The sequence below is a fragment of the Gilbertella persicaria genome (assembly GCF_025201335.1).
Source record: "Gilbertella persicaria strain CBS 190.32 chromosome Unknown B0P05scaffold_2, whole genome shotgun sequence".
Taxonomy (NCBI): domain Eukaryota; kingdom Fungi; phylum Mucoromycota; class Mucoromycetes; order Mucorales; family Choanephoraceae; genus Gilbertella; species Gilbertella persicaria.
In genome coordinates, this window is record NW_026251963.1 from 80,460 (window position 1) to 102,124 (window position 21,665).

Genomic DNA, 21,665 nt, shown 5'->3' on the forward strand with positions numbered 1-21,665 from the left:
ATACAAGCTATTGCACACCATGTTAATTCCAACTCTATTGCCCTTCTTCTCGACCAAGAGAAAGCTTATGATAGGGTCCATCCTACTTATCTGACTCAAGTTATGCATGCATTTAACATACCCCATACTTTCATTGAATCCATCACATCTCTTTTCTTCTCTACTGACATTAGTTTCAATATCAATGGTCATATCTCTTCCACAACAGTCCAACAACATAGAGGTCTCCGACAAGGAGATCCACTCAGTCCTTTATTATTCAACATTGCTTTCGACCCATTCCTTCGTTCTATTCAACAAAATCCTAATATTCAAGGTTTTGACTTTCAACTAGAAACCAAAAACCATCATCCGCCATCCTCCGTATCACTAAATGACCTCTCACTTTCCTTTCAACAACTACAACTAGACAATCCCTCATCTCCATCCTTCTCAGCACCACCTGTCAAAGTTCTCGCCTATGCCGATGATACACTCGTTTTACTTCATAATCACCAAGACCTTCTATGCCTTCAACAATTAATTCACAATTACATGCTAGCCTCCAATGCTAAACTCAACTTCAACAAGACTACAGCCATTTCGCTGTCAGGTAAACCTAATCCAAGATGGAAGTACTTTTTAGCTTCACAGAACATTACAACTTGGCATGACAACACCTCGCCTGAAGCAGTTAGTTATCTTGGTTATCCAATTTACTCCAGTCCCCATCAACGAAACTCACATATCGATAAATTATTCCGAACCATCCAGCAAGCATGTCTCATACACAGCACTAGAAATTTATCTGTTAGAGGCAGAGCTACTGTCCTCAATTCACTCATTCTATCACGACTATGGCATGTACTTCGCCTGCTTCCTCTCAACAAAACACAACAAAACACATTGCAACGCCTCATCACTTCCTTCATCAACAGTCGCCGCTTTGGTACCATTCCTTTCTCAACACTCATTTTACCTCGTTCTCAAGGTGGACTTAGCGTCATTGATCCTCATCTACAACAGAGAGCTCTTCAATGGCGATGGGTCTACCCTTTATTAGTTCCTCACTCTTTTGCTGTTTCTTTACCTTCGCTTCCTTATCTCCAATTTACCCTCTCTTTCTTCCTTTGTTCCCCACAATACCCTACTTACCACTGGCCTTTGTTATTCCCCTTTATACGAAAAAAACTTTCTATTGACATTCCTTAATTCAACCGTATTTTCTTAGCTATAGATTATCTACCCCACAACTTCTCCAATTGTCATGTTCCCCTTCACGTTTGCCTTCGCCTTCCACTTCCTGAACTTCTACATTCTATCTATCCTTCTCCACCTCCATCCAACCCTCCTATTTTTAAAAATGAATACTTCAAACACAATCCCAGTATGCTAGCCTTAACAGGTAATCACATTTTTGTTTTTGATTCTTCTAGTGAATGCCTTCGGTTTCGCTCTCGGCAAGAAGTCCCTCGTTTTGAATCGGCCACCTACCGCGCTTTACTACACTTTCGTCAAAAAAAGCTCTTCTTCAATCCCTTTGTCCTGTCACTCTTTTCTCCTGCTCCTCGTGTTTCTTCCTTTTCTATTCTTCCTTCAACCTCTCACATTAGTCCCACTGATTTACAGACATTCATTTCAACCCTTACATACTCTCAATTCCCCATTACATCTTCCACTCATTCTTATCGTAAATTATGCCATAGCTCCTCCCCTCCTATACCGCCTGATCCCCGCCTATCGCCTAACTGGAAACGCTTTTGGTCTCTCAATATCCCTCTCCCTGCTCGCAATGTCCTCTACAGGATGCTTCACAACAAAGTCAACAACCGTTTTCACCTACATCGTCTTATGCCCCATACACTTCCTAATAACTTTTGTATCCACTGTCCTTCAAATCTCATTACTTCCATTGATACCCTTGATCACTTTTATTTCCTCTGCCCTACCAAGTATGATGTTTGGTCTCATGTCTTCTCCAAGTACATCAATCCCAACATCCGTGCACCTTCGGTCAATCTCCTACGTCAAGTCCTCCTCCTTCGGGTTGTTATCCCTCGTGTTTCTCTCCTCCATTTTTCTTCCTTAAGTACCTTCCAAATCTTTGCATGCACTGCTCTAGCCCTCTGGCAAGCTCACTGGCAATCTGTTTTTTCTGAAAACCCATTCCTCTCCAAAACTATAACCAAGACAGTTTTCCGCTTAGCAAATAAGCTGCATGATGAATCCCGCCTTGATTATGAACCGTAAATTCTCTCCTCCGCTTTCCTTTCCAGTTCCTCTCTCACTACTCATGATGTTCTCTCCATTTCAAGTATCTATCAAGCTCTCTTAAACTCTTATTCTTTTCTCAATTTCTTCTACCATAGGCTCATTTCCCTTTCCTTAGTCTAGTTCTTATAATACCACAGTCTTTTCTTCCACTCTTTTGACGTCTAAAGGACTTAAAATAAAATTGGAGCAAGTCTCCCTTACAAAAAAAAAAAAATTATGTACTTGTTTTGGATAATACATGTTATAAACTAGTTACTGGGTTCACAATTATTGCGATAAGAGTAAATCTTCTGGAATATAATAAATATACTGTTAATTAAGATTGCCAAAAAAAAAAGGCTTGCTATAATTATTTACGATCATTGCTTTACTGAAATAAGAGTTTTGTAAAAAAAAAGAAAATGAAATAAAGTGTAAGAGAAGAGGAAAAAAAGGCATCTATTATTAATCTTCTTACTTTTTGCTCAAAGAAACCCGTCAGATCGATTGGTAGTTATATAATCTAAATAACTTCAACAACATTAGACAAAGTTAAACAATCCTTAAAAATACCCTCTCATATATCATTTTATTAGCGGTTTCTAAGTAAAAAGTCAATCATAAAATGATATATGAGAGGATGTTAATACTTTTTTTTTATGATCATATCTTGACTTGGGATGAACTTTAAAATCATATTTTGAAGTTACTGGTTTTCCCCGGTGTATATTTTTAATACTATTTCATTACGCCAAAAGCATTTTTGAAAGAACTAGCTACTAAGAAGATCGAGACAAACCTGGAAAAAGCAGGGTTACAAGGTAAAGGACTTGTTGGCGATGTAGAAAGTCTACAGGTAGAGTCAAAAAGTAACCGAAAAAATGTAATTTTATTGGTTAATACGATATTACTGATAAAACCCTACAACTTGAACTCTACAAGTATTTGACTCTCCCTGAAGAGAATGGTTTTAGACCAAATAATAAATCAAAATTTTTTCTTTTTTTTATTTTGTTCCTTTTTATCAAAAAAAACAAACAACATGAGACCAGTACTCTACCCAGCAGCCGAAGAGTTAATACGAAACAAAAAACAATTGAAACTCGAAGAAGGAGTGCAAGAACAAAGAAATACGGGTGATCCAGCACGAAGAAGAGGTAAAACTTAAAAGAATCGTGTAATATATTATCTAAGCCATTTTATAAGTCAAAAAAGAAAAGACACATTCAAAGAAAAGAGAGCTAAAGCGGACGCAAGAAAACGAAGAAAGGAATCAGAGGCGGGGTCTTCATCAAGAGCTAATACCGTGTGTACATCTTGCGGGCAGTCAGGGCATACACGTGCTACCTCGCGAGATTGTCCCAATCACGAATTCAGCATAAAAGAGCTTTTAGAGAGAGCATTTCCTAACTACCATCAAAGGTACACAACGTCTTTAACTCTCAAGTTGTTCCTGAGGCATAAACAAGAAGACCCCAATAGACTAGAGCGTTACCAGAACATAATCGTTAGACAGTCTACTTTCCTTCGTGCTGTCATCTATCAGGCGCAAATATTTGTTAATTACTATTTATTAGTACACTCAAACAGTGTGGAACATATCTCCAAATATATCTTTAATCAACTCTTTTGCAACATCAATATTCATCAACTCCAAGACTATTATCCATCACTTCTCTACCTCGAGGCAATTTCCAACCGTTTACAAGATCTGGAAAATGTTAATATGCTTGTACAAAAAGGTGAATTGGTGGGCTATGACCAAATAGTATCGTCTGCATGTGAAAGTTTAGTAACTGCCTACAGTAATTTCTATGTTAAAAATTATAAAACTTATGTTGGAAAATCAGATATCCTGTAAGTACTTACTTCACATGAAAAAAGTTTAAAAATCTAACCAATTTTATTAGGATATGAACATGTCCGTCATAAAAAAAAGATTACTTACCGTTATATCTTGGACGAGGTGCTGACGAACGCTACCAGATCTGATTTGCCTGAAGACTTTTTGACTCAAAATGAACTTGATAACGCACCAGACCTTCAACAGTTCTTGAACACCGAAATCCAGCCCATTAAAAATAGAATACCTTACTTACCCTGTTCAAGGGAGGCAGTAACCACTAACCCGTTGTCAGTTTTGAATGTGGTGAAACATATACTGTAATACTATGAACAAATACAAGAGACACTGTCAGAAGAGCAACGACCTCGCTTGTTTTCGCTTTTCCCGAACCCGAGTTCCAAATGGCGCTTCACTAAAATTGACCGCGAAAATATTGATGTTCTTTTTCATGAAGCCAAAATCCCAAAAGAGAATGATGAGAGTCAATTTTCACTTGCTGCACGACGCTTTTTTGATTTATTTGATTTTACGAAATTGAAGATCCACAGGTAATCTTACACTTCTAAATGCACCAAAAAAGGCAGCTAATATATCATTTATGATATATAACAATAGCCTACTAGAATTACAATTACAAAGACAGAAAGGGAAAATGTTTCTCAATAGTTTATATACGGATGGCTATACCTGTCGTGTCAATTTCGCGAGAAATATACCTCAAGTTCCAAACGAAGATAAAGCTTAGTGACTTTAACCAGGGCGAAATCAATGATCACTTCAATCCTTGTTTCTTGGGCCCCAATAGAAACAGTCCCTATGTCGCCTATTATGGTGAGAATCAAGTCAGGAAACTGTCTAGCAAAGAATACTATTCCATGTCAGGATCACCTAACCGATCAGAAAAAAAAGATCAGTTGAAGACAGTACAAGGGCTAAAGAAGCTGGAGACAAGAATTCCCATCCCAAAAACATCAAGCGTGGATAACTATGAGATACATGTAAATTACATGATGACACACCTGCCCAATTTTTTTGGTTTCTACAGCTTCCGGACGGCCTCAATCAGATGGAGAAACTACGTTGGCCGACAATGTGCCTTAGATGAAGCTGTTAATATTTTGTTAAGTGGCGGCAAAAAGTACAATCCAGCAAAAAGGAAAAGAACAAAGTCCAACCGACGATAAAGAAAGAAAATGCTCAACAGGCGAAATCCAAGGATTCCCCACCTCCCAGTTGATATAACGTAACATAACTGTATTCTATCTACTTATAGTGTTTATATATTAAGCTTCTTCCAACTTAGACGGCCCTTAAACAAGAATAATTCTATGGGAATGGATGGGGAAAAAATGTTTTTAATAATCTTTGGTAACGGCATGAAAGGAAAAAGCCATGTCAGATTCAGAGGAAAGCGTGTCGGTGTCTCTGAAATTATATACAGACATTTAAAAAGACGAGAGAAGTTAGGTGAGCTATCAGTGTTAGACATAGACGAATTCCGTACGTCATCTGTAAGTCTTTTAACATACTGTTAAATTGCATTGACTCTGAATATTCTTGTGCATAAAATACATAGTTTTGTGACACATGCCACCAGATGAACGTTCGCAATCACCGTGATCAAGACATATCATTCCATAGTATATTAATTTGCAACAATTGTAATATATATTGGAATAGGGATGTTTTAGCAAGCAACATGGCATATATTTCAGCACAAATCTGGTCTGGAAGTGGATGACCAGTTATTTTTTCTCGGCCTAATAGGCAAAGCGCCACATAGAACGTGGTTGTTTGTTGCCCTTTTGGTGACTAACTTAAAGATACTACAGGTAGGAAACAAACAATTATATTTGTATTTCTAATTTGGAAATGACCAAAAAAAATGATTGGCCCAACCTAGTTTCGTCGGCTGTACTCAGTGACAAGATTTTCAAAAAATGCGACTTTTAATTTTTATTGGCTTGCGACATTGATTTCTACTAGCTGCGACATTACTTTTCGGAAACCTTGTAAACAGAATGATAGTGTGCCATCATTCAAACTCAGATGCACTCAGCAAGTTTTCAGAACTATCTCTTAGGGCGTGTATCTACCCAAACAGCATAAGCAAATGAAGAAGTCTGCATGCTTCCTATTCAACTAGCTCATCAAGCTAATTTAATATCAATAGTCTCTCACAAGGATATTAACTTACATGACTGCATTAGACTGATTTTTGATTGTCGCTAAGGCCAATCCAGAGATCTTTCAATAATTAAGCTTTCATAGATGTATTAATGAGTTCACTTATTGGTTTGTTTGCTAAAAGTATTCTTTTTGGCGTATGTTTGTCACTCATTTCATTCATAAAATCATCATTCTCTTTTGTTGTGTATTTACAGCTTTTATTCTACTATGTTACAATGCAATAAAGTGTATGCATGGCTATATATAAAGGCAATGGTGTTGTTACTCGTACGAAGGTAAACCATCGTTTACTTGGTTTAACTCTAAGGAATGATAAGAAGGTAAAAGACTACAAGGTGCACCTTGATCTCTATTTACTGAAGGTCGATATCCAAAGTAATCATCCAGTGTAGTTTGATGAGGAGTAAGAGGATAAGCCTCATCAACAGGTGAATACGGTGAATTGGGATCTGAATAGGGCAAAGGTGAATAAAGTGCAGATCTCCAAGCATTCTCGTATGTAGGCAATTCATTTTCTTGTTCTGTATCTTCAATCTTTTGGTTAATAATATCAATAGGCATTGTGGCTCTTAGTTCTGAAATAGTGCCCTCTTTGTTGATTAAGGACATGGTAAACTTGAGCTTATGTTCTATCTTGAAGAATTGGTTGTGCGTATCACACTGTATCGAATCAAATGAATGTGGTACAGTCATGATTTCGGTCTTGTGCCAGTGTAACCCATCGGAAGGGAATGATTCATCTCTAAAGAAGCGAATGATTCGTGATTCTGTATGGTGAATGCTTGCTGTACCACCTAACACGAAAGTTGTGTACTCTTTAAGGAAAACCGACAAATAGCGCACATGGAGTCCAGAGTTGAGTTTTGGGAAGAGTGAGACGTCAATAGAGATTTGTTCGCCTCGACTATAAATTCTCTTGGGCACAGATATCTTGTAGTCTAGTTTATCTGTCCATTCGTTTGATATTTGCATTGGAATATTGGACATGTGGTAAGATGGGGTGAATTGACGAGCAACTCGAAGGGATTGACGGTCAATTAAATTGGGTGAAAAAGCAGGTCGGTCAACAACAGCTTTGAGTTTGTACGACACAGAGCCGTACGAATAAGATTCGATGGTTTCTGCTAGGTTTCCAGGAAAGACATACTCAAAAGGATATTTGTAGGTGTTTGGTGTTAATGTATGGAGCTTCTTTTGATGTGATAAAAAGTGCCAATCGTTTTCTAAGATGTTGAATTCTTTCTTGTGCTGGTGATTGCCTGCAGAAATCAATAAACAAATGAACATGTAATCATATCGTCAACATACGTTCATTCCATTGTATCTTTATTCTTCCTACAAGATTTAAACTGACTGATTTGACCTTCATACTTTCTTTTACATGAAGAACAACACAACCACGCAATACACAACCAACAGACTCTTCAGGGCTTCCACGCATAATAAGCGTATCGTTTTCTACATGTATTTTGAGTTGATGTAACATTTATTCTGTAAGATACAAAAAGAAAACAGAAAGAGATGAAAATGAAATTTAAGGTTGTGCTGCTCTTTTTATGCGAACAATAAAAAAAAAATTTTTTTATAAGTCTAGATTTTGTCTTACTTGGTGTGACAATCAATGTGTAAATGATTTACTATCAAGAGTCATCTTATTTTAATATTTACATATCCTGCAGTATTTACTGCTTAAGGTAATCTAAAATTGTACGCTTATACAAGACCCGCATCTGTCATCTTCTTGGCTTTTTTAGCACGATATGCTTCGATAACCATATCTCTTTCATTCTCTAGTTGGATACGGGCAGCAGCACTCATGTTCTGCAACTTTCTCTTGTGTGACGCCTTTAGTGCCTTCATATTTTCATCTTCTTCTGATTCATATCCTGTATCCTTCTTTTGTGTTGCTGAAAGAACTTGGTTATTCTTTGCTTGTAAAGTCTATATATAGTATATTAGATGCCAGATCACACAATACACAATATTACCTCTTTGCCACGTCCGCGTGCTTTTGGTATTTTGTTGAAAACAGGTGGTGCATCGGCTACTTCACCAAACTTGACATTATCCTTCAAATCATCAAAATCACGTCCACCATACATGTCCAATTCTTTTTGACGCTTGGTAACTTTCTTTTGCTTCCTGAGTTCCTGATTACGCTTCTTTCTGTTGCTGACTGGCTTAGATGCTTTTTGTGCTGAAAGGACATCTGATTGATATTCATTCTCTACTCTTCGTACAAAGTCTTTTAGTTTTTCACCGGGTTGGATAGTAACTCGTTTCTATGGTAATGTCAATATCGCCGAGAAAAAAAAGAATTCAAACTTACAGAATTATCTTCAGTTTTTTTTTGCTTTGCTTCTTTTTTCTCTTGTTGTCTTTTGATAGCCATCTCTTTGAATTTCAAGAGACGAGTGAATCCTTTGGGTGCCTCTTGACTAGTAACACCACCATCACCTTTTGATACAGGAAGATCTACTCTAATAAAGAAGGTCAGCTGTATAGATCGTAGTACAAGTCTAGTTGGAACAAAATAGAACGCTGACTTACTCGGTTTTTCTTGCTTTACGGACACTGGCTTTTGCTCTTTTGTGAGGCATTTATGATGAAATTAAAGAAAGAAAAAAAAAGTTGATCTGTTTTGGTTGGAAGTTACGGTCACAGATTAACAGTCCTAAAGAAAATCGGTATGCATTACTGAAAAATAAAGCTCTTTATTAGAAGGCATGGTTATTTTTATATTCAGCATAACATCGCATATGGTATGCAATACCAATAGTATGATACTCAGAAGAGCCATTATTGCTTTGAATAGACAATTTCTTTGTCCAAGTTCTGACCATTGGTGGCAAATATTTATATTGAGGAGAATCAAACTGAAGTAGTTTATGACAACGTTGACATGGTCTTGTAAACAAGTCATGATAACTTACAAGCCAGTCCTAATATGATTGCTTAATTTGTTTTTTTCCCGAGAAATATGCTTACCAAAATATTATATAAAGAGTCTTTTGCAAAATAGACCAACATGTCCTCGAAAGCACTTGTCGCCAATAATTTGAGTTTTTGAAATACCAAGTATTCTGAATCTTGCCAAAAGTGTTTCTATAGCATATGCTGAGTCTATTGATCTTTGAAATGAATCCACAAACCTGTTCTTTTACACTTTTTATGTCGTATTGGTGTATAATTAAGGTATCAGATCCTCTTTCATATTCTAATTCTAAATCAACCACTAGCGATTTTCGAGAAAAGACCTATGAAGATACAGTTCAGAAAGATGGCGAGTCTAAGTATGATTTACTTTGATGCTACATGTTGAACCTGTCAATGTTACATGTTCTGGCACTGTGAAAATGACAGAAAAATTAATGTCTTCTGGCTTATTTGTATTGAGCCAGTCTTGAATATGCTTTGTAAAGAAAAGAGGACTATACTGAGATAAATATGGATTTGATTTCTTCTCAGGTTCACTTACTCGGCTGGTGTCAGTGTTGATTTATAATCTATAATGACTGAAGACAATGCTCTATTCCTTTCTTTAGTCTCTATAATAAAAGCAACTTTATCTTACTTGTAAGCATGTTGAGCATTTGCCTTGACAACTGATCCAATTTCTTTTGCTTTCCCTGAATTCTCTTCTTGATATCTATTTTCTTCTTCAACAGCTTCCTTTTCAGCAACACTAAAGAACCATATCTAAGTATATTCAGAAGGTTCTTTCTATTTTACCTCTTGATCAAGGACCAATTAAAATTGTTCTCACTCGCTTTGATTTGAGCATATTCCAAGGCACCTAATATTTAACAATGTTAAAATTGTGCATGATAAAGAAATGCGTTCTTTGCCTTTCAAGTTCTCGCTTTCGGCTGATAAGGTATGTAGATCACGTCGAATGATTTTAAGTCTATCACTAATGGAATGCACAAAGTTCGGTCCCTTCTCTTCTGATTGAACTAGATTAGTAAAGTTTTTAAGGGACGATCGTATCTCGGAAACCTTTGAAAAAGAAAAGCAATATTAATAAGCGAACAAAGACGCGATAGACAACTTCATACTGTAAGAAGAGCGTGTTCTATATTCACAATATCTTTCTCTATTTCTTCTGGAGATCTTGTTGCTGCCATTGTTATTAAAGAGAAAGAGAAAAAAAAATGAAAAAAAGCCCGCTTTTGGTTCTTAACAAATGTTTATTATTGTATGTACATGAAAGAAAGCCAGAAAAATAAAGGTAGTCTACCAAGCTAGTCTTCCAATAAAACTGCTGGAAAATTTTCTAGCTAAAAGTTTTCTACCTTCATCCATAGTAATAATGAGAACTGCCCAACCAAAAGGAATAAACCAGAACTTGGTGGGAATAGGAGCAGTTCCTAAATAAACATTGAATACAGGAACATAAAGAATAATAAGGGCAATAGCAAGTGATCCAATCATAGCTGCAAACAAATACAGGTTCTGATTAGGTCCCCATAAAGGATTGGCTTGAGCAATAGATAATCTTCTGGTTCTTGTAGCAAGTACATTACCCCATTGACAGATAACAAGGTTAACAAAGTAAATGGATTGAGCTGTGTTAATCATATCGGTTATTTCAGCAGCTGCAAATCCCAAGTAGCCATCAGAACTTGTCAAAGCAGAGAAGGATAAGAAGATGTCACTAGGACCAAGGCCTCTCATACCCATATACAAAAAGAACATAAACATAGAAGAGAGCATCTCCATAAGACCAACAAAGCCATAAGCATGTAGCAAAAGTCGAGCATTCACTAAACGGTCATTCTTAGGCTTACGAGGAAGACGGTCCAAAAGGCCAGCTTCAGGCTTTTCCATCATGATAGCCAAAGAAGGACACAAGTCAGTAAAGACACAGATAACAATCATTTGAAAAGAAGACAACGTTTGAGGACACCCTAAAAAGATATTTACAAGAACAGGCCATAACTCTGACCAAGAACCAGCAGGCAATAAGTAGACAATCACCTTCTTCAAGTTATCAAACACCAATCGACCATTTTCGATAGCCACAATGATACTAGAAAACTTGTCAAGCAAGATCATATCAGCAGCTTCAATGGCAACATCAGAACCACCACCCATAGCAATACCAACATTTGCTGCTTTCAAAGAAGGAGCATCATTGACACCATCACCAGTCATAGCAACTACGTTTTCTCGCTTTTGAAATTCCTTAATGATACGAAGCTTTTGGTCTGGAGAAGTACGAGCAAACACAATTTCTTCATATTGACATACTTGTTCCCACTGAGCGTCGTTCAATGTGATCATATCACTACCAGACAAAAGAAGTGCTCTACGACAATCATCGTTATCCGATACATTGCTATGATCTGTCTTTTGGTGAATTGTACTGCTTGATTCAGAGTGAGCCATATTTTCAAGGTCTTTTTGTCGAACATTGTTGGTAAACTTTTTGGGAACATATTTGGGAATGTCTTCTATATTTCTAACAGGATCCAAATCTTGAATGGTGTGTGGATACTCAGTAGTAAAAATGCCGATTTCACGAGCAATAGCAGCAGCAGTAATAGGAAAATCACCTGTTACCATATAGAAACGAACACCGGCATTTCTACATATTCTAACAGTTTCTGCACTTTCAGGACGAGGAGGATCCACGATAGCAATCATGCCAATGATAGTGAGTTCTTGGTTCATGGTATTAGCCCAGGTAGCAAAACTAGAACTACCAGTAACCGTATTTTCAGGGGTTTCTTCAGACTTTATAATACGACGAGTCAAGAGCAAGACACGTTTGCCTTCGCTAGCCCATTTTGACTGCAAACTCAATAGCAATTCAGTACGTTTCTCTGATAAGACTTCTTCAGTACCATTGGGAAGCAAGATTTTTGTACATCTTGATAAAATAACATCAGGGGCACCTTTGCAGAACAAGACCCAGTCATCAAGAGAAAGTGTAGTAGATGCTGTAGAGAGAGCATTAGCCAACGTTTTTTTAGTAGGTTTGCAGATAGCCATCATCCATTTGTTCTTAGAATTAAAAGGGATTTCAAAGACTTTTTCAGTATCTGAACGAATACTATGGACAGTAGCTTTAGAAGGATCCATGCTTTCAGCAAAACGTAAGATAGCACAATCAGTAGCATCACCAAATACGATACGTTCAGGAACAGGAAGATGGGAAGTGGCAGAATCAAACGTAGCATTGTTACAAAGAGCAGAAGTCAGTTGAATTTGACGTAATTGTGGAACCAAGTCGTCGGTAGCCTTATCGTTGGAAGAGTAAATCTCTTTACAGGTAGTAGAAGTAAGACTTTCAGTACCAATACTAGCATCAGAAACAAACATTTTGTTCTCTGTCAAAGTACCAGTCTTGTCGGAACATAGGACATTAACACTACCCAAAGTTTCAACCGTAGTCAGTACTTTACAAAGTACGTTGTTTCTTTGCATGCGGTGTGCGATTAAAGTGAGACACAAGGTAACAGCAATAGGCATACCTATACAGAACATGAGTTTCTCGTTTTCTCCTCAATCAATGTCTGTAAATATTTACCTTCAGGCACGAAAGCCACAATGACACTGATAACAGCAATCAAAGCATTGGACACAGATAAAAAGTCTGGATAATCACGTCTTAGCCAAGCAGCCCAAGTGATCAAACAGATCACACCTACAGAGATAGACAATACAGCAATAATAATCACAAATCTCAAAATTTCCACTTGGAGTGTAGTACGGACATTGGGATCAGACAAAGATAATCGCGCAATTTTACCCATGAGTGTATTATCACCAGTGGAAACAACAACACCAACAGCAGACCCATTTAAACAATGAGTGCCCATCATAGCAACATTGTGACTCTCCAAGACATTGTCATCAGTAGCATCAACTGTACCAGGGATGGCTTCAGATTCACCAGTCAGAACAGAGCGATCAAATTTCAAATCGTCAGATACTTGTATAAGACGCAAATCAGCAGGAATTTTGTTTCCCATTCTAATGTGAACAACATCACCAGGAACCAAGCTAGAAGCGTCAATAGTCACAATCTTTCCGTCTCTTAGCACCAGTGTTTGTGTGGGAAGCATATTGTTGATCGAGTTCATAACTCGGCTAGTGGACCAGTCTTGCCAAGCATTGAAAAAAGCCTGGAGAAAAATAACAAACATCAAGATAACAGCTAGCGCTAAATTGAGAGGGGAAGGTGCAGGCTCACCCAAGGGCTTCCATGAGATCCAACAAATAATACTAGCAAACCACAACAAACTACAGAAACCTCCAAAGAAGTAACGAAAGAACTTTCTTAACCAATTACTCGGAGGAGGAGAAATAGTGTTCTTTCCGTATTCAGAAACACGACTCACGGCCTGACTAGTCTCTAGACCGAGCTCTGTGTTTGTTCTATACTGTTGATTCACTTCAAGAATAGAGAGTTTATGGTATTTGGCGTTTGTCAAGTCTAAAAGAATAATATGAATAAATTAGCTTAAAGACATATTCTTGCTTTACCTTCAGCTAAATCTTTTTTTGATTTCTTTTGACGTTTGACATCTTTGGCTTGATTTTCAGAAACTGTAATGGAAAGCGTTCTGTAGGCAATGATAGCATGGCTAGCACTTGATGGTGTGCGCTTGAGTTTCTTTTTCATAGCAGCATTATTTTGTGTATCTTTAGTTTTGACCTCTTGAATATCCGAAAATTGGATAGCAGTACTTGGCTTATCCTCATATTGTTGCTTACTGTTATCGTCCATCTTAAAGATAACAAAAAAAAAGGACATACAACAAAAGAAGAGAGGTATTTATACGAGTAGGATAGAACTCCCTTGCTCCTTTAGCAAATTTCGCTCGCATATATTCTGTACTCATTGAAAAAAAAATGACTCAAGTTGTGAGCTATATTAATAAGTCAAAATGTTGACGTCGTAGTCATCAGCACTGCCTTTATTGAATGAGAATTTTTTTTCTTTGTTGCATATACAAAAAAGCGAGCTCAAATCAAATAAATCCCTCTAATTCCCGTGTAACGCATATTGCTAAGGGTGGTTTAGGTAATGTTTTATCACAAGGACAAGGATATTGCCATCTTGAATCATCGTGGTACCCAGTTTTTGATAAATATACGATGAAACAGCATAAGGATCTATATTACTGGTTGCTATTATTACGGTATAGATTTGACTACTTATTCTTACCAAGATCTTTTGAAACCGGCTCAGTTGCGCCAAGAGTTTATCGTCTGTCTCCCTGATTTCTTCTTGTAGCAGAGCAAGTAAATCCTCATCATATTCAGTTGGTAAATGTGTAGAAGCGTCTTTTGGTTTAAAGGCATGTTTTTTCTCTACTAAATTCAAAGGGCATGCGCCACATATTAAAGCTCACTTCTGAGTGAGCCATATTTGTTGTATCACCAACTTTTTTTTATTGCCTCAATTGCTTCCTTCTAATGGCAATGGTCATGCTTTAGTACCACTATGTTTTGGTAGAACTTGATTTTTTTTTTAGATCAAGAAAATTAATCAAAGCAATTACAAAGACGATTGCGTGTGGGACAATGATGTTCTTTACATAGACGCTTTTACTTTTTTTAAGGTTGCAAATAAAAGTATATTTTGCTTCACAGGGTTGTCCTTGAAATAAATCTGATAATAACATTAAAGCTGCTTTGCAAAGATCAAGATATTTAGGTCTCTACATAAAACTTTTTGTTTATCTGTTGTGCAGTGTCAATAACAACAACAACAAAAATTGACTGACATTCCGGGATGGATGATGCTCCACTAGAATACTTTTGGTTCATAGTTTATTATATACATTATCATACAAAATAAAAAACTCTGGCCAATTAGTCCTTCTTGGAAGAAGTTGGCTCTAAAAGTTTCAGATCATGTAAATCCATAGCCCACATGGCAGCACTATCATGCGTCAATAAACGTATTCTACTGCTATCCCTTGCACTTACCCAATTTGATTTGTATAAATAAACAAGTAGCCGGCAAATGGAATCATTTCCAAGAGAGTAGCTACCAAACCAAATCGTTGATATTGCCAAAAATGCAACTCAATTCGGCGCTGACGTTGAACAGGTGTCCATTTGTACAGCTGAAAGTATCTTTGATGTGCCTGACCACCACGGAACAAAGCTTGAATATTTACAAAACAAATAGGTCCAATTACAGGAACAGCATTTAATGGTAATGTCAAGACAAACAAAGCCGATCGCAAGAAAAAAATAGGCCAATCATTATCTTCTTGGGCACTAACAATCATAAGGTTATAAGGCGAAAGAAAATGGTATTTGGGCATGGCTGGATCAACAGCTGCTCCGCCCACTTTTTCGGATATTGCGGATACATCGCCTGTGGGTAAAGCTTTTCTTTCTCTGAGAACAGAGTCAAAGACACGGGTACGCACGCTTCCCACAAAATATTCACCCAATTGTAACGTGATAGCTGAAGTTTCTGCCAAGCATATAAGCACACTGGTTGCTGTAATAAGAAGCGAGGAGAGATAGGAAGGAGATTCACCTCTCAAAAACAAATTCTTGTAAGCAATAGCTAATAAACCTTTCTGAAACGAATAGCCATATCTGTACAAAGGAAAAATAGCAAGAGAGCTAGCTGTGATAACTTTGACAATAGAAAGTGCTATAGGCCCTGCTGAAGAAGAAGGGTGATGAAGAAAATGAGCAAGGCCCCGAAGAGGATAAGTAGCAGTTGGTAAGCGACGTTCTCGAAGTGAAGCAAACATGGAACTGAGAAAAATGTTATCTTACATTTTAGATCGGCATTTGCACGCGTCTACTCATCCAAGGCTGACAATACGTGACTGCGATTCGCATGAGGCACCATTTGCATCAAGTGTGAACCCAAAAAAACATACACACTTAACTCAAACACAAACTTCAAGACCTTCACTTCTTCCTGCCTTTTTGATATTAAAATGGTACCAAAAGATCCAGAAGAAAGCAAGCTTTTGATAGAAGGGGTTGATATGCCGACAGAACAGTTTCGCAAGTGTATATTCGTCATAGACGAACTAGTGTCTTGCTACGACTGCTATCAGTTTCTTATTCCTGTACCAGTGACAGCTTTTGTCTATCATCAAGAAATAAAAAAGCCTATGGACTTTAGGACACTCGAGAGAAAACTTTATGACAACAAATACAAATATTTCCAAGCCTTTGTTACAGATCTGGAGTTGATCTGGAACAACGCTATGCAGTTTCATCGTTCGTTTGATCCTATTTATCAACAAGCAGAGAACTTGTCTAGAAAGTTTAAGGCTATCTCAGTTTATTTGAATGGAGGTACACAGTAAGTTTTATAGTTACTCACTATTGCAGGTCAATAACTGGTTTTTATAGACCTTACTATCTTTCTGTAACCATAGACAGTCAGGATATGATAACAAAGCATTACTTGCCAGAGGAATTAGTTCTCAAAGAAGCTTCACCACCACCACCACCACCTCCTCCTCCTCCTCTTTTCCCGATGTATAAAGAAATAGAGCCACAAAGGAAAAGGTATGTTCTCTTATCATTCGTAATGCAGCTAGCTAAAAATTTCTTTGCTAGTAATTTGTACTTTGTCCATGCACTTAGTGAGCAAGATTGGGCGACAAAAAAACTGCGTGGATTTAGCGATGTTCGTCTCTTATTTCAATGCCTTAACTCGTCCTTCTTCAGCTATGTTGAATCAAAAGAACATGGCATACCCCTACCACGTTTTTATATTGCAAAAAATAGAACTTTGTTGCACCAAGCAAAATCAGATCCTAATGGAGCTTTAGCTATTCTTTACAATGCTCAATTGACACCCAAGCAAGACACTACTGCTAAAAACCTTTATCAACTTCAAGCCACAGTTGTATTGTGTGAACCAGTGGGTGAAACGCATAATTTTGACGATTCTTCTATGGACAAAAGTCGTGAATACGAGTTTTGCCCAAAGGCATGGGCAAAACTAAAAGTGCAACATATAGTACATAATGTGAGTGCTGTCATTGATGCTGATATAGATCGAAATTATTTCAAAAAAGCGTACAGTACGTTTCGGTTGTCAACAAAGATTCCTGCAGATCCTAAAAAGATTGGCAACAATGAAATTGCAAAGCAGTTTGCTCGATCAATTTTAGAGCCTGTGTCTTCAAAGCCGTTAGTAACAAAACCGGCATCATCAATTAACACAAAAGAAGTAACTGCTTCTTCTTCCTCTAAAGAACTGCCAGCAAATAAAGAATCACAAGCATCTGAGAAGACCATACCTACTACGCCAGCCACAGCTCACTCAAAAGTAAAGACTTCGGTCGTTGAAGTACAAAAAGATGTCAGACCACCTACACCCATTGCAGCGCTTTCAAAGATAAAGACTCCTGTCGTTCAAGTGCAAAAGGACACTAAGTCACCTACGCCACCTACAGCTCATTCAAAGCGAAAATTTCCTGTTGCTGACGTACAAAAGGATATTAGGTCACCTACACCACCTACAACTCACATAAGATTAACAGTCCCTACCATTGAAACATCTGAAAAGGACAAGGGAACAAAGGGAGTAACTACAGCGAATCAAGAAGACCAGACAGTAGCTATGCTAGACAAAATATTGACACATACGAAGAATACCATAGAAAAATCTACAGAAAAAAATGCAATACAAGAAGCTTCTGCTAGAAAAGAACCATCAGACAGCCACAACTTAACCATCAAGATTCCTTCGTCTGAAGTACAACAATCTCGATCAAAATCATCTACACCTACAAAATCCTTGACTTCAATTCGATTAGTATTAAAGCAGCCTAGTTCAGAAGCAGAAAACAGTAAGTCAGCAGCAAAGCATCAACCACTAAACAAAACAACAAAGTTTGATGAAGCTAGAAACAAAGAATATGACTCAGACAGCAATTCTGCTTCTACAGCATCTTATGAGTACAGCGACGAAGAAATACCTCGCCATGTTATAGAACTGTCCTCTGGTAATGTTGAAGACACAATACAACAAACTGCAAACAAACCTGCTGTTCTGTTTGAACGTTATCTTGAATATAACTCAGAACAAACGACAGAGGCATCCGCATCCCAGCTTCAAGCCAGCGAGAAGCAATATTATCTTGAAGCATCCAAAAAGCTTTGGCAAAAAATCAGAAGATATGCTAACGAAAAAGGCGTACCAGTTGTCAATATAGATCAGTATAATATCAATACTTCCTCCATCCCTAATGCAGAAGGCTTCTTTAAGCATGTCTTTTTCTTGAATAACGACAGCCAAAAAGTGATACAAACATTCAAACGTATGACCATCACGCAGCGCACAACTGAAATTGCAGGCTTGCTTGCACTTAAAAATCTACCACATATGGGACAGATTACAGAAGTATTGCAGGAAAGCCATGGCGAGATTATTGGGTTATGCATGCAACGTTATCAAAAGACACTCAAACAATACACACATGCACATTCACATCATCGATTAACAGCCTATCAAAAAATGGATTTAGTGATTCAAATGCTCGAATGTATTGAGACTATACATAGTATAGGATTAGCCCATCGTGATTTATCAGAAGTCAACTTTATGGTTAACGAGACTAATACCAAGTTACGTGATGGCAGTCCAAAAGCAGAGCTGTTCTTAATTGACTATGGCAAATCAGCATTTACTCGTGCTGAAGATTACAGACGTTGGTGGGTAGAACAGCCTCGTCTTTCCAGTAAAGAGTATGATGGGGAGACAGTCCCAAGGACTAAAAATGAATTGGATATCTGGTGCCAGCGATTACCTTGGATGAAGTCTAAGCCTGATCATGGATACCGGCTCTACCGCTCAATTCAAACTTTGCCCAAGAGTCGCATTGATACAGATGATTTGTCTTGGTTAGTCAACCCACTAGCAGAAGATTTGTATTCACTTGGTACCCTCATTTGGAAGACATTTTCTGAAACAGAGCCTTGGTATGGTATTTTAGATAGTGATATAAGAGCGCTACGAGATACAGTAGGAGATGATTACCGTATTCAAAAAACCCTTGAACGAGAAGTACCTGGCAAACTGAGTCGGGAATTGCTTTCCAATTTCCTCAAAGTACATCCAGAGCAAAGAAAACCAGCATCTCAAGTTTTATCTTGGCTAAGAGACATCAATGTGCAAAATGGATTGATTGCTGAATGGGAGAGTTATGCCCCAGTGAGAAGACAAAAGAGACATGCAAAATCGCTATCTAGATATGACGATCAAAAAGAACATATGTGGATTCCCAGAAAAAAGAACAGAAGTTGAGCCGTTCCGCTTCTAGACTAATAAAAATTTATTATTCATTAAATGGGTAAAACAGATGCTGCTCTTCTTCCAATATAAGCAGTGCCATATCTTAATGTTGAAACACCACCGGGAATATAAGATCCAACATACCTATAAACCTCGTTAGACTATGGTTCTGTTATGTGTATAAACACATTACCAGATCAACGCAACGATTTGTATAATAGCAAAAAGGACAGTCAAGATCATGGCACGAATCTACAAGATCAGAAATCAGAAAAAAGAAAAACATTGATCATGCATTTTCTTACACCAATAGCAGCATATAAAGTCAACGCCATAGATCCGACATAAGATATAGTAAATGGCAGTCTTTCTTTAGAGATCATGTGCTTCGTGTGAGCCCAAGGACCACGTAATAATGCCACACTCACTAATATCAAAATACTACCCACTTTGTACAATATGAGTATACTACTGTCTCTATGTATTTATACTTACATGTAAATGTAGCAGCGAACTTTCCTGGAAAGAGAGGTAAAAAGAAAAAGGACTAAACAAAATTATATAAACTAACTCTATGTATGCACAAACGCACTTACCAGGGCAAAACAGCCAATACCAAGTGCAAGACACAACGCAAAGGCCATTACTCTCTGTGAAAAGCAGTTAGAAATCAAGCTGTATTCCTACTTGAGATATACCTCGACGCGTGAAAGTTGGTACCAAGGATCTTCCTCTTCCTCTTCTCCACCATTGCCAAGAGGCATATAACCTTGTACTGTATTTGTGACATTAGAAAAAGCATTGCTAGCGGAATCGCGAAACGACTGGAAAGTTCCTGCGGGTGCTGAAGTTCCAGTGTTGGTTGGCAAAGAGATATTGTTTGACCTCGAGAGCTGAAAGTTACGAAGTGAGTTCTTAAACGAGTTTTCTGTTTGAGACATTAATTAAATCAGAAGAAAAGCTGGGTTTTTTTTTGCGTCAAAGCAAGACTATTGTGTTTGCGGCTGCCAAATCTAGCCCAAAAAAAGAAACAATGTCTTATATAGATTAGTTTATACAAAACAGAAATATGTTTGATCCAAACGATTCTTCCAATCCAAAAAATAAACAGGTATACCACAACCCGAGAATTCCTTTGAAATTAGATTTGTAAAGCAACGCGGTATCGAAACAGATCATAACTTGGTACAGAATCTCTAGTACAGCAATGATGATCTTTTTAAAATATCAGTGCCAACTTTGCCCTATAGGAAACAATGTACGAAACACTCATTGTTTCACAGGTGCACAGACATATATATCTTAAAAAGAAAAATACACTTTCAACAAATCTGCCAATCTCTATTATTTATTGATGTATACTGGTCTTTCGAATGATTTCTTGAAAATTCAATTCTCTTTTATGGAGCGTCTTCAGATTGTTAATTTCAACTTCTAAATCAGTTTCGATTAAAAATGCTTAGAAGCAGGCTCATTTCTTAGAACAAATTATTATGATTTCAGTGTCTGTATATAGAGTTTTTATAGCTCGTTTTGCAAGCAAAGATTTTTTCATTGCAAATAAAGATGCATAGCATTTAATGTTTGTCTTGCAGCAAAGTAGTGCGATAACATACATTTTGTAATTTAATCTTGAAATGAGCTTAGGCTGCAGTAGCGTAATTTGGTCTACAAAGGCTTTGTTGGAGGAAGCTAATGATGTTCAAGCAAGAGCACCAGCTTTGAGGAAACTATGAACTGTCTACTGAAATTAATTCATAATGTGGCTAGCAAACAAAGGGGAACAGATGCATTCTTTGAAATTTTTAGCTTTTATAATGAAGCAGAACTAAGTATCAGATGAATCAAGTATTCTTGTATCATACAGATGCTCAACTCTAGTACGAAAAATGAAAGATGTTCATCTGATTTTTGTTTATCTGAACTGATTCCTCTTTTTAGTGACCAAGCATACTACTTGCTCAAGCGCATGGCATGTTAAACTAAGAGCAAAAGATTTGAATTTGCTTGGGATGTTTCAACTTAGTAATTTAGCAAGTTATACACTACTTGTCTTTACTCTCTGTTATCGGTAGAAGCAACAAAGGTACTAACCAATAAGCTTATTTGATATTTCTTTGAACTGATATTTATTAGTTTCGTTCAGAATAG

General features: G+C 37.4%; 9 protein-coding genes across 9 annotated transcripts; 3 read left to right on the forward strand and 6 right to left on the reverse strand.

Moving 5' to 3' along the window:
- Positions 1-3,274: 3,274 nt before the first annotated feature.
- On the forward strand, positions 3,275-4,149 carry B0P05DRAFT_567806 (uncharacterized protein; the record flags this gene model as incomplete). Its single annotated transcript, XM_051581157.1, has 4 exons — positions 3,275-3,389; positions 3,453-3,538; positions 3,560-4,089; positions 4,143-4,149. 4 exons carry the CDS (start codon positions 3,275-3,277, stop codon positions 4,147-4,149), a joined length of 738 nt encoding a protein of 245 aa, XP_051439251.1.
- A 286-nt stretch (positions 4,150-4,435) lies between these two features.
- Positions 4,436-5,262, forward strand: B0P05DRAFT_461116 (uncharacterized protein; the record flags this gene model as incomplete). Its single annotated transcript, XM_051574054.1, has 2 exons — positions 4,436-4,626; positions 4,824-5,262. Coding segments are annotated over 2 exons (630 nt in total), but the record flags the coding sequence as incomplete, so codon positions are not given.
- A 1,468-nt stretch (positions 5,263-6,730) lies between these two features.
- Positions 6,731-7,754, reverse strand: B0P05DRAFT_458167 (uncharacterized protein; the record flags this gene model as incomplete). The annotated part of the gene is made up of 2 exons (XM_051573968.1): positions 6,731-7,527; positions 7,577-7,754. Coding segments are annotated over 2 exons (975 nt in total), but the record flags the coding sequence as incomplete, so codon positions are not given.
- Positions 7,755-7,810: 56 nt separating this feature from the next.
- Positions 7,811-8,873, reverse strand: B0P05DRAFT_522203 (uncharacterized protein). The gene is made up of 4 exons (XM_051575939.1): positions 8,819-8,873; positions 8,598-8,748; positions 8,257-8,550; positions 7,811-8,209 (listed from the first exon to the last, which is right to left on the reverse strand). Exons 1-4 carry the CDS (start codon positions 8,866-8,868, stop codon positions 7,982-7,984), a joined length of 723 nt encoding a protein of 240 aa, XP_051439254.1. The 5' UTR covers positions 8,869-8,873; the 3' UTR covers positions 7,811-7,981.
- On the reverse strand, positions 8,874-10,442 carry B0P05DRAFT_522207 (uncharacterized protein). Its single transcript, XM_051575940.1, has 7 exons — positions 10,327-10,442; positions 10,117-10,267; positions 10,001-10,064; positions 9,843-9,953; positions 9,747-9,797; positions 9,573-9,699; positions 8,874-9,525 (listed from the first exon to the last, which is right to left on the reverse strand). Exons 1-7 carry the CDS (start codon positions 10,393-10,395, stop codon positions 9,253-9,255), a joined length of 846 nt encoding a protein of 281 aa, XP_051439255.1. The 5' UTR covers positions 10,396-10,442; the 3' UTR covers positions 8,874-9,252.
- Positions 10,443-14,146, reverse strand: B0P05DRAFT_593243 (uncharacterized protein). Its single transcript, XM_051583041.1, has 3 exons — positions 13,763-14,146; positions 12,804-13,712; positions 10,443-12,747 (listed from the first exon to the last, which is right to left on the reverse strand). The coding sequence occupies exons 1-3, from the start codon at positions 14,031-14,033 to the stop codon at positions 10,505-10,507; spliced, it is 3,423 nt and encodes a 1,140-aa protein (XP_051439256.1). The 5' UTR covers positions 14,034-14,146; the 3' UTR covers positions 10,443-10,504.
- Positions 14,147-14,834: 688 nt separating this feature from the next.
- B0P05DRAFT_522214 (uncharacterized protein) lies at positions 14,835-16,019 on the reverse strand. Its single transcript, XM_051575941.1, has 2 exons — positions 15,215-16,019; positions 14,835-15,167 (listed from the first exon to the last, which is right to left on the reverse strand). Exons 1-2 carry the CDS (start codon positions 16,000-16,002, stop codon positions 15,098-15,100), a joined length of 858 nt encoding a protein of 285 aa, XP_051439257.1. The 5' UTR covers positions 16,003-16,019; the 3' UTR covers positions 14,835-15,097.
- A 692-nt stretch (positions 16,020-16,711) lies between these two features.
- On the forward strand, positions 16,712-19,569 carry B0P05DRAFT_522223 (uncharacterized protein). Its single transcript, XM_051575942.1, has 2 exons — positions 16,712-16,777; positions 16,829-19,569. Exons 1-2 carry the CDS (start codon positions 16,746-16,748, stop codon positions 19,524-19,526), a joined length of 2,730 nt encoding a protein of 909 aa, XP_051439258.1. The 5' UTR covers positions 16,712-16,745; the 3' UTR covers positions 19,527-19,569.
- Positions 19,546-20,678, reverse strand: B0P05DRAFT_92805 (Got1/Sft2-like family-domain-containing protein). The gene is made up of 6 exons (XM_051583900.1): positions 20,213-20,678; positions 20,111-20,164; positions 20,010-20,061; positions 19,820-19,962; positions 19,708-19,766; positions 19,546-19,658 (listed from the first exon to the last, which is right to left on the reverse strand). Exons 1-6 carry the CDS (start codon positions 20,453-20,455, stop codon positions 19,565-19,567), a joined length of 645 nt encoding a protein of 214 aa, XP_051439259.1. The 5' UTR covers positions 20,456-20,678; the 3' UTR covers positions 19,546-19,564.
- Positions 20,679-21,665: the final 987 nt, after the last annotated feature.

Excerpts from the sequence above, each read along its gene's own strand:
- B0P05DRAFT_522203 (XM_051575939.1), bottom strand. The coding sequence starts at position 8,868 with ATGCCTCACAAAAGAGCAAAAGCCAGTGTCCGTAAAGCAAGAAAAACC. Across the intron at positions 8,749-8,818 it reads CGTAAAGCAAGAAAAACCGA|AGTAGATCTTCCTGTATCAA; the intron begins GTAAGTCAGCGT and ends CTTCTTTATTAG. Across the intron at positions 8,210-8,256 it reads CACGCGGACGTGGCAAAGAG|ACTTTACAAGCAAAGAATAA; the intron begins GTAATATTGTGT and ends TACTATATATAG.
- B0P05DRAFT_522207 (XM_051575940.1), bottom strand. The coding sequence starts at position 10,395 with ATGGCAGCAACAAGATCTCCAGAAGAAATAGAGAAAGATATTGTGAAT. Across the intron at positions 10,065-10,116 it reads CGAAAGCGAGAACTTGAAAG|GTGCCTTGGAATATGCTCAA; the intron begins GCAAAGAACGCA and ends GTTAAATATTAG. Across the intron at positions 9,526-9,572 it reads GTTCAACATGTAGCATCAAA|GTCTTTTCTCGAAAATCGCT; the intron begins GTAAATCATACT and ends GTATCTTCATAG.
- B0P05DRAFT_593243 (XM_051583041.1), bottom strand. The coding sequence starts at position 14,033 with ATGTCCTTTTTTTTTGTTATCTTTAAGATGGACGATAACAGTAAGCAA. Across the intron at positions 13,713-13,762 it reads AAAAAAAGATTTAGCTGAAG|ACTTGACAAACGCCAAATAC; the intron begins GTAAAGCAAGAA and ends TTATTCTTTTAG. Across the intron at positions 12,748-12,803 it reads TGTGGCTTTCGTGCCTGAAG|GTATGCCTATTGCTGTTACC; the intron begins GTAAATATTTAC and ends TGTTCTGTATAG.
- B0P05DRAFT_522214 (XM_051575941.1), bottom strand. The coding sequence starts at position 16,002 with ATGTTTGCTTCACTTCGAGAACGTCGCTTACCAACTGCTACTTATCCT. Across the intron at positions 15,168-15,214 it reads ATTTATACAAATCAAATTGG|TGCTGCCATGTGGGCTATGG; the intron begins GTAAGTGCAAGG and ends GACGCATGATAG.
- B0P05DRAFT_522223 (XM_051575942.1), top strand. The coding sequence starts at position 16,746 with ATGTATAAAGAAATAGAGCCACAAAGGAAAAG. Across the intron at positions 16,778-16,828 it reads ATAGAGCCACAAAGGAAAAG|TAATTTGTACTTTGTCCATG; the intron begins GTATGTTCTCTT and ends TTTCTTTGCTAG.
- B0P05DRAFT_92805 (XM_051583900.1), bottom strand. The coding sequence starts at position 20,455 with ATGTCTCAAACAGAAAACTCGTTTAAGAACTCACTTCGTAACTTTCAG. Across the intron at positions 20,165-20,212 it reads ACCAACTTTCACGCGTCGAG|AGAGTAATGGCCTTTGCGTT; the intron begins GTATATCTCAAG and ends TGCTTTTCACAG. Across the intron at positions 19,963-20,009 it reads GTTCGCTGCTACATTTACAT|TGGGTAGTATTTTGATATTA; the intron begins GTAAGTATAAAT and ends TATTGTACAAAG.